The 14,575-nt window shown below is 36.6% G+C and overlaps 1 protein-coding gene across 1 annotated transcript; it reads right to left on the bottom strand.

Annotated features, from left to right (window-relative positions):
- Positions 1-2,178: 2,178 nt before the first annotated feature.
- Positions 2,179-13,590, bottom strand: LOC110621102 (transcriptional activator DEMETER). The gene is made up of 20 exons (XM_021765167.2): positions 13,441-13,590; positions 12,398-12,996; positions 9,663-11,462; positions 9,120-9,527; positions 8,459-8,549; positions 6,888-8,340; positions 6,737-6,816; positions 6,480-6,564; positions 6,291-6,382; positions 6,146-6,214; positions 5,987-6,023; positions 5,811-5,893; positions 5,031-5,504; positions 4,712-4,748; positions 4,560-4,617; positions 3,600-3,739; positions 3,421-3,486; positions 3,206-3,320; positions 3,085-3,123; positions 2,179-2,523 (listed from the first exon to the last, which is right to left on the bottom strand). The coding sequence occupies exons 2-20, from the start codon at positions 12,828-12,830 to the stop codon at positions 2,405-2,407; spliced, it is 5,679 nt and encodes a 1,892-aa protein (XP_021620859.1). The 5' UTR covers positions 12,831-12,996; positions 13,441-13,590; the 3' UTR covers positions 2,179-2,404.
- Between the last annotated feature and the right edge of the window lie 985 nt (positions 13,591-14,575).

Genomic DNA, 14,575 nt, shown 5'->3' with positions numbered 1-14,575 from the left:
AGTTTATGGCTAAAGAAGAAAACAGCTAGAATTAAAAATCTAGTCACAACCAAACCCACAACTCAAGCTGGTCAATACGTGGATTCTTGCTGCTCAAAAACATTGCACGCCGGCAAGTTTTGGGTGTCGCTTGAAAAAGCAAGAAACATACCTAAAAGCTCACAATACCAAGAAAGCAACAGAGCAAGAGACGATAGCCATAGAACAAGGACCCATAAAAGGAGTAGCTGAGGAGCCAAGAGGGACCCAAAAATGGCTAGAGAACTGAGCAATAAGGAGTGACGAGCTTAAATTACAGCCATGCCCAGAGGGCGATCGAAATTCTCATGCCAGATTGAGATTGTTGAAGGTTTATCCATTTTAAGTCTCCCTTTTCCCTCAGGCATGCAAGTGAAGAGAACAAAAACAAGGATTTTCTAACTGATGAGGCTTCCCCAAACACCTTCTACCATGGTAGTTCCCTTCTCTAGTTAGAAACTATTATGGCCTTACATGCATCTCAAAAGAGCTCGACAAACAAGACACCTACGCAAAAACACTCAACTCTAGTAGATTCTCTTAAAAATTCTCTCTTTTTAGCACCAGTTTGACCTTTTTATTTTAAAATTTGCATTAAAACTGTTGTTAAAATTTAATTCTATTTATTAATTAATCAATCCATCGATAATAAAACTGCTAAATTATCCCTTTCTAATTGCCACTCATAACATTCTTGAAATTTTACTTGCATAATTTGATTAATCTGGCACAAATTTAATGGTTAATTAGTAAATGATAAGTGAGAAAAAACCGGAAGTACTAAATTTTTTAAAAAATATTTTTTAATATTAGTATGAATATGCTGAGTGTATGCAAAATATTTAATACTAACAAATTGAAAGGTCTGGCCTCTGTCTGTCAAAAAAACAAGTACCAATGAGTTTTGGACTCAGACAGCACAGCCTGTCAAGACACTGTACTGAAGCACGCTGACGTTGGGCGACATTTCTTGGTTTCCTTACCATTTTAGCTCTTTTACTTTGCCACATGCAAGCTACAAGCCCGCTGCGGGCTCTTTTCAGTGGGCTTGCCATTGATTAAACAACTTTTCCCAATTGCGTTTTTTTTTTTAAAGTGCGATTGCCATGAAGGTGAAAATTTACATTAATAGATTTAAGGAAATTATTATAGATGTAAAGAAAATCACGATTTTATTGTTTCAAACCATGTATTATAGCTACATTATTAAAATTTTGTAATATTTTTAGAACACATAAATTATAAAGAAAACAAAGTAGAATAATTCTTCTTATTTTTGAAAGTAATGAAAATAAGGGAGAAAAGAGAAATATCAATACTTTTTTTGAGATATTTTTTCTTCTCAATTTTGAAGAACAAATAAGAGTTGGGGAGAAAATATATAATAACAACAATAAATAAAAAAATCGTTTTCTGACAAAAAAAAAAGATCTTTGTTTGGTATCAAAAAAGATGGTTAAATTATCCATTTAGAGCCCGCGGAGTCCACCAAGAGCCCAAAACTCGCCACGTACGGCGCATATTTCAAACACGAGGACCTTACCTTAAACTGAAAGGCATTGGGAGGGAAAAGGAAGATCAAAGTGGCGCTAAGGCGGCAAAAGCGATAAAGCATTACTTTCACCAAAACGTCTCTACTGTATCTCTACTTCAATCTCTCTTGCTGCTTGCATCAAAGGTACGTTTCTTTGATCTCAAAACCTACTTTCATCACCAATCTATGGATGTTCGATTTTATTTTCCTGTTTTTCGTGCATCTGTTTGCCTATTTTATGTCCAATTATGTTTTTCTTTTTTCTGCCATCGGTTTCATATACGTTGTCTCTTTGGAGTGGAAGATGGTGGATTTGATGAAAATCTGGCTAAAATGGAATATTTTGAATTGCATCTTAGGCTCTTAGCAAAACATTCAAGTACCAGCGCTTTTTATGCATTCTGGTTAGTTGCAGGATGCAATTGTAGTTATATCTAGGTAGAGAATTAGGTTTCGTTGAATTGTTACATGGCGTTTGTTGCTAATTAATTAGGAAATGTGGTTATTCTGGAATTGCAGCTGTTGCTTTGGATCTTGGAGCTCGTACTCTGGGTTTTTCTTTTTGTTTTTTACAATCAGATTAGCACTTTGGATTTTCTGTGCACGAACCAGAGTAAGGAATAGTGTTTGTTTCAGAAGAATGGCTCAAATACGAGCATAACATTAAGCAAATTAGTCTTGTTAAACATGTACACGCTACATCCTCATATGTTATGGGATCATACAGCTCAACTAGATTTTCTCCTTTTTAAAAGTTACACGAATGTGATGCTATTGATTGTTGCCTGAAAAACTATCATCTAGTCATCTGTTCGTTCCAGAAGTATTGTTGGTATTTTGAGGCATCGAATGCTAGTCATCTGAACCCCTGCCCCTTGTCTTGTTTAACTTGCTGGCCGGAAAATGCAGCCTGGCCATCAAAGGACGAGGTGCCCGTGTCTTCTGGTCGAATCCTCTCACACAAACATATCCTGCAGTTTTTAAAGTGTACACGATTAAGGAACACTTAAAACTTTTGCTAATTTATGTTCTGGATAGACGATAATAAGAGGCCAAATATTTTTGATAAAATTGTTAACTTTGAGACATTTGCATACTTTCATAATAACGCCATGCAAAATTTTGCAATGTCAAGTTAGGAGACTTGAGTTGTAACAAGTCAACTATGGTTAAAAAGTATAGTAAATACTTTATACTAAGAAATTTAGTGTCCTTCACTTTTTATGCGTTTATATTGTGGGCCAAGTCGGTGAAATGTTGAATACTTAGATGAGGCTAAGGCAATCAGGGTCATATATTGTTATGCGGCTAATGCAGCCAAAATCATCTGTTCTTCCTTTTGTCTTCAAACTTCAAATTTGAAGTATGAAGCATTCAGTACTGAATAGAATTCATGCGGTTATCATATGTTGCTATTTTTTTTTTTATATATTTTTCTGTAGCCAAAGATGCAAAATGCAGGACATTAAGCTGAGGTTTTAAACCCAAGCACCTAAGATAGCATTAAAGTGGAGAATCAGCATTGCTCTTACCTCTCCAAAAACAGTGTTGAATAGCTTCTGTTGTCATACCTGATACACAAAGGCAAAACTTGAGTGCCACGGATCGACTCTCAGCTAGTTGTTAGGACTAAAATCTCATTATAAGCATTACCTTTAAATATTGTTGGTATTGATGTCCCAAAATACACTGTCCGTCTTGGTAGATTCCATATCCAAGTTCTAGGAACATCAATTGGGTTCAAGCTAGAATCGTGATCAGCAAATACCTGCAAAAATATATAGTTGGTACTATTCTGAAGTTAAAAAGATGTGGTAGCTCATAGACCGGAGCTGAATAATCTCAGTTTTTGGGGTTGAATCTTTTACCTCATTAACTTGAAAATATGTGCCATTGAGGGGAAAGCTTCCTCTCATTGCTGTTCGACATGGTATCTGTGGATAAATGTTATAGGCAAATGGTTATTGTTCTGACATCAACTGATTCTGTTGTTGGTAAGAGTGCTCATGCAAAAAAATGATGAAAGTTTTTGCATAAATATTCTCACCAGAAGTGTTCCCCGAACAATTTGTGAATTTGCTTCCCGTATACTGTTGCAAGAGAAACACGTCTTCTCATCACACAGTTTTCCATATTCTTGCGAGTTGCATCTACTTTCAGGTGGCTGAACAGAATTTGCCATTTCACCTAATAGGAACAATTGATACGAAATGAGCTGAACTATAGGCAAGGAATATGAGTTGATTGTATGCTATAACGCAAGTTTTCCAGCTTCCTATGCATAGAGGTGGAAACTGAAGTAAGATTGGCCAAATACATGTGGACTGTTTGGGCTTTGCATATACTGAAACTTGTCTGTTTTTGATGCAATATCCATTCCTTCAAGCCAGGTCCATTAACTAGCAGGACTTGGGGCTTCAATTGGAAGTCCCAAGACAAAGAGGGGGTAGGACTTGCTTGTCACTGTCTGTAAGATCAACTCGTCTTCTCTGACTTCTTTTCAACAGATCACTACAATGCTAATAAGCTGAAACAAATTCTAAAATATTGCTACTTTCAGGTCATTTTTGGCCTTACTTAAAAATGTTCCATCCAAAATTAACTTTTGTGAGGATCTTGAAATCCATCCTAAAAATATCCACAAGTAGCACCCTATGCATCCTCCTCTTACTACCTACCCTAAAAATAACTCTTTCCATTCAACAAATATTGTTTTGAAATTTCTAGGGATTACTTGGTATGACTATATAACATGACAGGCTTGCAAGCTTTGAAGCTGGTTAAAGCTGGGCACTACAGCGTTTAGACAATTCTCTGTGTACTACTGTCTGTGTGTGTGTGTGTAATTGAAAAAAACAAAAGAGCCTTGGATTGTTTAATTGCCAAGTCAAGAATACTAAAGTTTTTGGGTCTGAGCCAAGCCTGAGGTATGAGTGGCTTTATTCATGTTACTAACTGTGCAGAAAGGAATTTATCAAAGTAGGTTTGCCTATATTGTAAAGCTTACCTGGTGTCCATATGGCAAGAAGGTACGAGCATGGATCATCTGGTTCTCGTCTTTCCAACTGAATTAGAATCAGAAGACAGTCATTAGGAAAGTTATTTGGTTAGTGGAGTAGGGAAAAAATCGTTGTCTAGCTGGACTCAAAATTAACTAACCCCTTGCAGAAGAGGATGGGAATCTGGAAGTTCATATCTGCAGGTGGTGAAAGGAAAATTAGTAATTAGTATACAGTAGATGGATTTTTCCCATTAGCATAATTAGCCTGAAATTTGTTGAAAAAAAAATGTGTTTTCAACTCTGAACAGCAGCTAAAATTTCAAGTATGTTTTAGTTTGTTTGTCAGGCCAAAAAAAGGTTAAACTCCATAGAGGGTCAAGGCCCAGAAGATAATCCCTCCTAATTTGATTGAATTTTGACCATTTAGGATTACCAAATTCTCTCAATAACAGTTAAATAAGGGGCATGATTACTTACACGTGGTGCTCTGTTCGCAGCTGACTCACATTCTTAAGCTTGGGTGTGGGAATTGAGGCAGCTTCTGCCGTCAAAGCAACCAAGGCTTTTGACATGTCTCCTTCTTGAAGTTCCATGTTTTCTTGCATATAATTCTGCAAATTTTGAGTGAACTCTTCAATATTAAGCTTGATTGTAGGAATTTCATCAGGATCCTCACATAAGGCATCCTCCATATCATTTTCGGTTACTTGTGGGCATTCTGGTTCTGGTGATGATGGTTCTTCGACAATGGGTTCACAATTGCTGACTCCATATCTTGCTTCTAATTGCAGGTTGGATTCTAGCAGCTGATTTCCTTCTGATTGTTCAGTTGCTTGGGGTAGTAATAGCGGCACTTGTTCAACCATAACAGCAGGGTTTTGCTCATTTGTGCTGTTTTTAGCTGAGCTAACTATACTTTTCTCATCTGGCCCGGGCAGCGCAAGTCTTGCACTGCACTCAACATGATTCGTGTATAAATTGACAGATATCTTGCTTTTATAAAGCAAATTGATTATATTTCTGTGTTATTTATATTACATTATATATAAAAACTACTTATGAGATTCATATTCCTGGATAATGACTCCATTCTAAGCAACCGAGTTGTATGGACTGTTCCCGGGTTTTTACTCTTTTAAGATGAACATTTGGAAATATTCTAGTTTGTGGTCGATACATGGGGTTAAATCCTGCATTTTTCATCCCTTTTCATCTGGATGTTGATCTACGTGTAAGGATTGGAAGATTGTTACAAACCTTGCAAATGCACTTGCGAAATGTCTGCATTCTCCTCGCATTGGACAGGCGTTGCAATTGGGTTTGCTTTTGGTACAGAATACCTGCTTAAATCAAAAGCCTCCTCCTTATCCACTGCTTGTTTCCAATCAGAAAATTAAACATTTAATTTCAGGTTTAAAGCCAGTATAATGCACCTTTCCAAAAGTAATCATCTGGTAATGTAGTTCATACCTGTTAATTGATTCTGCAATGGATTAGTAAACAATTTCATTTAAGAATAATTTGACAACTTATCTGATAAATGCATTAATCAGTCAGAATAAAGTGTTAACATCAAGTGGAATTTATCATACAGAGTTCTTTGGTCGAGTTTGCACAATCGGGGCCAAATATATTTTTGAATTGATTCCAGCACTGGGTACCTAAGGAGGGACAGAGTTAGCAATATTTTTAAAACTACATGTAGCAGTATCATATCTTTTAGTATGTAATACTAACAACTCTAGAAGATGCAATTGAAGTGATTCAGGCAAGGGCTGAAGTGGGACCCAGCCCAATCGTACTGCGATGCGTCCAACATTTGTGTCAACCTGTTATACATTCATAAAAGTTTGAGATATGCTCTATTTATTTCTGATGGAAGTTGCTATCTATTTCTGATGGAAGTTGAAATTAGTTTAAACTTACTGGAAATGCAAGATGTTGAAGTGTCAAAAGCCGGACGCACTCCACACTTTTCAGTCCCAGTCCCCTTACGCTTAGCAGATACTCCCTACAAGAATAATTCACATTTAGCATACATTTTAATACACCATAAAAACAATATACTTTAATTTTCACTGTATGACATTATTAGCAAAAACTTGTACCATGGTCATATGCACGTTGCCAGAGTAGTATATTAATGTGTTCAACCCAATATAGAATTAAAGCTTTGTACTTACTTTGCTTTGTCCGGTGGAATATCTCTCAACCATTCCAGATCAATGCTTCCGTGGTCTCTAACCAGTCGATTAAGAAAATTCTGGATGAATATAATTGTTAGTGTCACTGACCTGAAAGGCTCTAAGCATTTCTGGAATGTAATATTTGTACCTTTATACGTTCTGCAAGCACATTGTTCATTCCACGATCTTTGATTGTTTCGGCAATATCATTAACATCTGCACATCTCAGAGCTTCCCAGTCCAATGAGTCCATTGTGTTTGGCGTTCTTTGTCTCTTCCCCTTTGCTTCTGCCTGTTTTCTCAAAGCATCCCAGTCAACATTTTCTCTTATCTCCTTGCCAACTCTTCTGCTCTTTGCTTTTCTGTTAGCAGCATTCATATCATTAATCTCCTTGATTTCTGAAAAGCCATGCTCAATCAAGTCTGATTCAGTTCTTTGTGAATTATTTTCTTGCTCATTAAGTGCACTGCTACTTTCCACAATATCTAAGGTTACTCCTGGATTTCGCATGCACGGTTCTTTCTGCATTTCGTTGTTTTGTGTCTGATCTAGTGAATTGCTGACAATGTTCAGGTCTGCAATGGGCTTGCTTTGACTTAGGGTGGTTATATGCTGGCCTTCTTGAATGCCATATGGTGGATTATTTGGAGTTGGAGATCTTGATGCTTCTTGAGGAGCAACAGTCAGATTATTGTCATCTGTAGTTTGACTGCCAGATTCTGATATAAAAGAACTGGGTTCTTTCATACTGTTTCTGCGGCTGTTATTGGATACTTCATAAACTCTTCTTTCCTCAGCAATCATCTTGTAAAACTCAACTCCCACACCTCCTAAGTTCGGGATGTGATGCAAATGACAGTTGGTGGATGGGGCCACAGATGCTTCTAAGGAGCTTTTGGGACTATCTACATTGTATATCTTTGGCGTATGGAAGTCATTTCCTGCATTTTGGGTATTCTCATGCTCATCTTTTGGGTTCTGATTAGACAAAATGGTGCCATTGCCTTCACTAACTTCTTCATGTAGCTTGTTAGATCCAGCCTTTATTAAAAGCTCCATAAAAGAACTAGAGCTCTTCCAACTAACGAATTTAGATCTATCAATTAAGTCTTCTACTTCTAAGTTGTTCCGGGGGAAAGATTCTCTTCTTTCAGCAATTTGAGCACTTGGTGAATCCACAGAGTTCTGAGACAAGATCACAGAATTTTGAGATGAAAATGCATCATCTGTTGCACTTTTCTTTTCTTCTATATTACCATTATATGCTGTATTGGTGGTCTCTGTGGTCGATGTTTTTGCCTTTGATTGGTAGTATGTCTCTATGCAACTTGTGGAGCTAATGATAACGTTACTGCTTGTAGAAGACTCATTGCTATTGACCACCTCTTGTTCTTCATCTAGCTCAGAGTCATGGAGGGTCATGGAGCTTTGGTCACAAATTGAGTGATTTGACATTTCATTCCATTTTATGGCTTCTTCTAGATCTGGCATGCATACTATTGGCTTCTCAATCGCTGAACTTGTCCCTTCTTCATAGAATGGATTGGTATTACTTCTTGATTTCAAGGGAAAACGTGCAGCAAGTGCCATAAATGCAGAACTGCAGAAAATGAAACAATAACTAAGCCTTAATTCCAAACAGAATGAAAACAATAGGAGATTTTCTTTTGCTCCATACTTGCATACTGTAATAAAATTATCTGGGACTCATATTTTACCTGGAAAGATGGTCAGAGACATTTTGAGTAAGAAATACTCCAATCACCGAGTCCACAACTGATCCCTTCCATTGAGAGAAGCGCCTATCCCCTGCAGAAATGACATTGTAGGAGTTCTTTTATTATGCAGAAATGACATCATTTTTCTTAGATCAATTAAAGTGTCTGAGAGCTGTATGGTAAATGCATGTCCTTGGAGTTTCTTATTGAGATACCTCTACATATTAAGCTAAATTGTTTGATTATGTCCTACACTTTTTAAGTTTTGACAAGATCTCTTCATTGCCACTGTTATGTTATTTTTGCTGTTGAATATGATATTGACCATCAAATAACTAATTATGTATTTTATGGTTTCCAAAATGCAAAGAACTTGGAAGGCCCTTGGTTTTCTGCCACTCTAGTTATACCTTTAAAAATATTTCATATTTCTATATTGTTCATTATGCTACTTGATAAGCTTAATAGATGGTACTGAAATTTGTGTTTACAAAGCCTCTTAGTGCTGACATATTCATGTCAGTAGTGGGAGACTTTGTTTATAATTTAATGGACGTAAATTTCCAGTTTGCATAGGCCATACTTGTCCTAGATTAGTAATTGGGTATCAATCACCATAAAGTCCAATAAAGGTAAGTTTAGTAAAACTACAATGGTATACCTTGTACAAGATGCATCCGTGCTATAAATGAGTCTGTACGTCCGCGGAACACTTCTCGTTCTTCCTCCCACCACTTTGCCTTCTCTTCATCGGTTCCATCAATGCCTTCACTATTGATGTTTCCCAACAAAAGTTTCCACACTCTGTTAGTTTCTTCATCTAGGTAAACTTTAGGACGAGGACGTCTTTTCTTGATGGGCTCAAATGCATCAGTGGAGGGTATGATACTGCCATCTCGTCTATAAAGGACTAATGCATTCGGTTGATCCTTAATCTTGTAAGGAACAAGGGCACTGTGATTGCTATATGCAATGCCATCACTTTCCCTATTAATGTCTAGATGCTGTAATTGCTCAACTATTGCATCAACAGGAGACATCTGTCTCCATATTACTTCTTGAGGAGCACCTGCATCAAGTGGCTGTGAATGAGAAAAGCCCTTGTAGAATATTTAGATTCCTTACAGATATGAAAATAATTATCTAGTCAAAATAGTTCTATATTTTTATTGTAACTAAAAGTTGTAGTTGTTGCTTCAAGTACCTAATGACTTGGCTAAGAATTGGTGCTGATTGTATAAGATGATTCTTCCATGGGATTGCTCCCCATTTGCACTGGAGGATGTGGAATTAACAAGAAAGAACCTCTTTTTAGTTCTCTTCTTTGTCTTTAATGTTCCCCGCATCTCTGCAACTAGAGCTTCTATACATGTTTGAGGTCTATTCGAGTCCTCAACTTGATGCTCATTTTTATCTGCCATTACTTGTGTCTTGCAATCGCAATGCAACACATCAGTTGCTACTTTGGCTACTGAAGCCAGACCTTGAATTTGATTAGGACCTTTGGATCTCTTTCTTGTTGACCTCTCTCTTTGACTTATAAGAGGGCCAGAAGTTTGCAGTTCACACTGAAGGCCTCCTGTTTCTCCATGTGCACCTGGAATTCCATTAGAACTAGAATGTGAAGCAGAAATCATACAATTGGATGTTGATGTAGAAGGATCTGCACTGGCATCCTTTTGTGGACACGTCTCTTCTTGTCTCCCCATGTCTTCTGCAGCAGTCACACAAGATGTGCTGGATGTAGTTGAACATTGCCCTTTTTCAGTCCTCTTTTTCTTGAAAATGCTTGGAAACATTATCTGGTATGCAGGTAAAGAATTGTAGCGAATACCAGTTAGATTTGTGTTGCAAGAGTCTGGCTGTTGAACAAAACTGAGATGCTTCCTTTTTGATCCATTTGCTTTTCCTTTGTCTGTCAAGATTGTGCAGGGGCTGCTGTTGGAGTTGTCTGGGTTTACTGATGGCAGTTGAGTGTCTGCTGGCAATATGATCTGTGTGGTGTTCTGCTGTACAGTGTGAATAGTCACTTGGACTTCTACTTTGGCATGGCTGTCTTGGAAATTGTCATTCCCTTTTCTCCTTGGGTTATAAGTCTGTTTAGGAAGTGGTGTACTTGGTGCTTGCTTTTCAGCAAATAACATATAATCTTTAAGCATTTGGTTCACAGAATCAGCAAGATCATATGGAATGCCTGCTTGAGTGGCTTCTACCAAAACTTCAATTCCTTGCCCAATACTGACAGTTGATTTTGATTGATTTCCTCTGCTAACATCTTGTTCTTGTGGTTTAGAATGTTCTTCTCCTGGTTTCCCTTCAATGTCAAAATTTAAGGACCTTCTGCATGACTTGTTGGCAGGCTCAAGTGCTTTTGGATCAATGGACCCTCCAGTTACTTCTAATGGGGTAGTTGTTGAGGCTTTGTTGAGAGGTTTCTTCCGCACATACCGCCTCTTACCTGTTGGGTTATCTTTAGATTCTGCTGGGGTAGTTGTTGGGGCTTTGTTAAGCGGTTTCTTTCGCACATACTTCCTCTTGCCTGTTGGGCTCACTGTGGAAGTAGAAGGCTTTGCAGTTACTGGTTTAGTCCTAGGTTTGCCTTCTGTGATTACTTTTGGCCTGTGCCTTTTCCTTTTAGGCTTCTGCTGTGGTGTCTCGTTAAGGCTAATAGCATGGCTGCCTGCATTGCCGGGATTGTGATTTTCCTCTATTAGTGTGCAAATAGGAGCAGATGTGTTGTTGTTTGTGAGCTCGTGAAGTTCTGTGTCAGTTTGGAACCTGTTGTTGTCAAGTGTAGCATTTCCATTCTCCTCATTTCTTTCCTGATTCTCCTTTTGATAAGTGTATACATGTTGCATTTGAGTGACTTGTCTGCATCCTGTTGTTGCATCCTTCTCTGGTGTTAAGGGAATGATCTGGAACTGGGAGGTGGTCTTGCCATCTGCTGCTCCCCCAGGAGGCAAGTTAAGGTCGTAAGCATGTTCATGAGGTGTGGCCTGAGCATCTGCGACAATACTGTCATTTTCAGACTGAACAGGAATTTAAAATTATGAAAATTAGAAGCTCATACTTGCTAGCTCTTGAAAATTGATTTAAATTCTAGTTACATTTTTTTCTTTCTTTTCTGGATAATGAAAATTGTTACTTTTTGATCATGCCAACAGGAAACAAGTGTAAAGTTTCATTGGAATAACTAGGGATGTAAAATTAATTTAAACTAACCAAACCCCATTATTATTATCCCAATAAAACCAACCCATTATTATTATCCCAATAAAACCTGAATAAAAATATTTTTCATTAATAATTTTTATTTAAAATATCCAATATTTCTAAAAAATATTTAAATTTTAATTTTTAAATAAAAAATATATAAATATTTATAAATATTATTGTAAAATATATTTTTTATATTAATTCTAAACCCATAACAGGTATTACTTTTTAAACCCAAACCCATCCTAAATCCGATTATAACTATGTTAACTCATCCTAAATCCCATTATAACTATGGTAACTCATCCTAAATCATTATAACTATGGTAACTCATCCTAAATCATTATAACTATGGTAACTCATCCTAAATCGGATTATAACTATCCAAAATCCGACCTGGGTAGGATAGAATACCCGAAAATACCATATAGAATACCCAAAAATACTGCCTATTAACTTCGGTCAGATAGAATACCCAAAAATACTCGAAAATACTCCATCCGTTGCCACACCTCATGCGAAGGTTAACCTATATATGCCATTTAAAGCTATTACTTCTATTGTTTTTATTACTCCCATTCTAACTGATATATTGTAGAGCCTCTACATTACCCAAAACAGTAAACTAATTGACAGAACTTGTCTGCTGCCTACAGTAAAAAAAAGAAAAGCAGCAGAGTCTATTGAACTTTGCTTGCATTGGGATTCGAGCGAGTAATTACCGTTGATACTAGAATGATTTGATCCAAGCGGGAAATCTTCAATCTTGTAGGATGCTGCAACAGTGGTGGCTGCTGAGGTCTGATCTTGAAAAGCCAAAAGAGATGTGAAGTTCCATCTGGCTGTGCCGTTGATGGGAAGTCCTCCGCACGTTTCAACAGTGTCACCAGCAATGCCCTTTTGAGCTCCTAAGACTGCCTTCAAGTTGCCATCCACAGCAGAATTTGAACATGCACTCGACATCCCATCTCTAGTTTCTTGAGATAAACCAGTTGAAAATGGCTTTGATCCTGATCCGTTTGCTTGGTAAAGCTGGTTTCCTTGCCTGTTTGTGTAGATCACATGTGGTTTTGGTAGAATAGGCTTGAAAGGAGTTTTTGGAATCCAAGAATCCTCAATCTGTACTTCCTTTAGGTTCTCTCGGCCTACATCCATTGCTCTCTCTTCAAGAAATTGTTAAAAAATATGATGATCCTCCTCCTTCCTAGTCTCCAGCACTCTTACAGTTACTCAGCAAAGTGTTATCTTTCCTACAATTTTGAGGTGGCCAGTGGTTTCCGCGGAAAATCCTCATTCTATAACACCATTGAACGGAACTATCCTGTCAGAGAGGAACAGGCAGAATCAACATATGAACTAAAAATTTTAGCAGCTTAAGAACAGAAACAGGCAAGAGGAACAGCACCAAGTTTGAGGTAAAACTGCGACGCTGCCTAGTTTCTCTATTTCCTTAATAGGTTTTTAGCATGCTCCTAAAAAAGTTTTGTTTTAGCTACCAGATCTCTCAAAACAGAGCAGCTGCTCCATCACAAAAGAGTTGAACCCAAAATGTTCTCCATGAAATCGTGTAAAATGGGAAAAAGGGAAGAAAATTTGATCTTCCTAGTACAGAAATCATATTAATTAAACGACTAAATCCCAAGAGATTCTCTCAGTAATCTCCACATAAACATAATGCCCCAGCATTCCCTGTTTGTAGACTAATGTAACAAAAAAATATTATAATACATTATTAAAAAAAAATTTCTTCAAGTAACAGAGTCACCTGAACTTGAGTAAATGCCGGAGATTTGTTTCAGTCACTTCAGAGGAAAGAAAAATTAGTATCAAAGCTTTTTTCTGTGAAAGTGAGAGAAAATAGGTAAAGCAAAACGAACCCAAAGACTAGAGCTTTTATATATTTACGCAGAGCTTTCTTTGAACCGGCAACTCACTTTCCCGGTAAACAAGCCAAGCATTAATTAATATAATAAATAAATATCTCATCATATGTCTTGTTCCTAAAATTTATAATTGGATACTGTTTCAAAGACTACAGTAGAAAGTTTTGGTATTTAATTGTGCCTTTAGGGGCAAAATCGTCAGTTTGAATTGCCCAATGACAACGCCGTATGAAGTGTCAAGGAGGAGCTGAAACACGTGAGCAAACTGAAAACTGAGTGAGCAAACGTGGCAGTCCATGGTCGATATTTGACACGTGAGAGCGTGTGAAATGTCTATACTAGGATTTTGTTATGACTCCGTTCGCTTTCCGTTAGGGCGGGCGATAGCACCAATGCGGCTGCATTTATTTACGGGTACTTCTCTTTCGTTGCGTTCTATGCTACTGACAGAACGGTCGGTCACGCCGTTAGTGATTCCCCTGTTGACAATGTTTTGGTGCAGACAAAGATGTAGGCGGGTAGAATATCGGTAGAAATTAAATTATTCAAACTCAATTTATATTAATAATATTTAAATTTATTTAATTAAAAATTAATTTAAATTATTTGAATTTATTTATTATTATTATTTAAATAAAATTTAAATTTATTTAATTTTATATATTTTAATTAATAATTTATATAAAAATATTTTTTATTAATAATTTTTATTTAAAAATTTTAATATTTTTAAAAAATATTTAAATTTTAATTTTTAAATAAAAATATAAAAAAAAATTTAATCGAAACGAATATTTAAAAATACTGAATTTATCGTCATTCACTAAGTTGATGGTGAGTGAGATTTGCTGTGAGTTGTTGATTTTCATTCGAGAAATCTCGTAATCAAACCTCTTAATTTATAATATTCATATAATTAAAATGAAATTATTAACTAAAATCAAGAAGTAATCTAATAATAATTGTTTGTATATAGTATTGATAGAGTTTTAAGTTTAATTATTATGATAATATTTT

The sequence above is a fragment of the Manihot esculenta genome, chromosome 8, assembly GCF_001659605.2.
Source record: "Manihot esculenta cultivar AM560-2 chromosome 8, M.esculenta_v8, whole genome shotgun sequence".
Classification (NCBI taxonomy): domain Eukaryota; kingdom Viridiplantae; phylum Streptophyta; class Magnoliopsida; order Malpighiales; family Euphorbiaceae; genus Manihot; species Manihot esculenta.
Note: the sequence above shows the minus strand (reverse complement) of the source record. Positions and strands in the feature narration are given on the sequence as shown.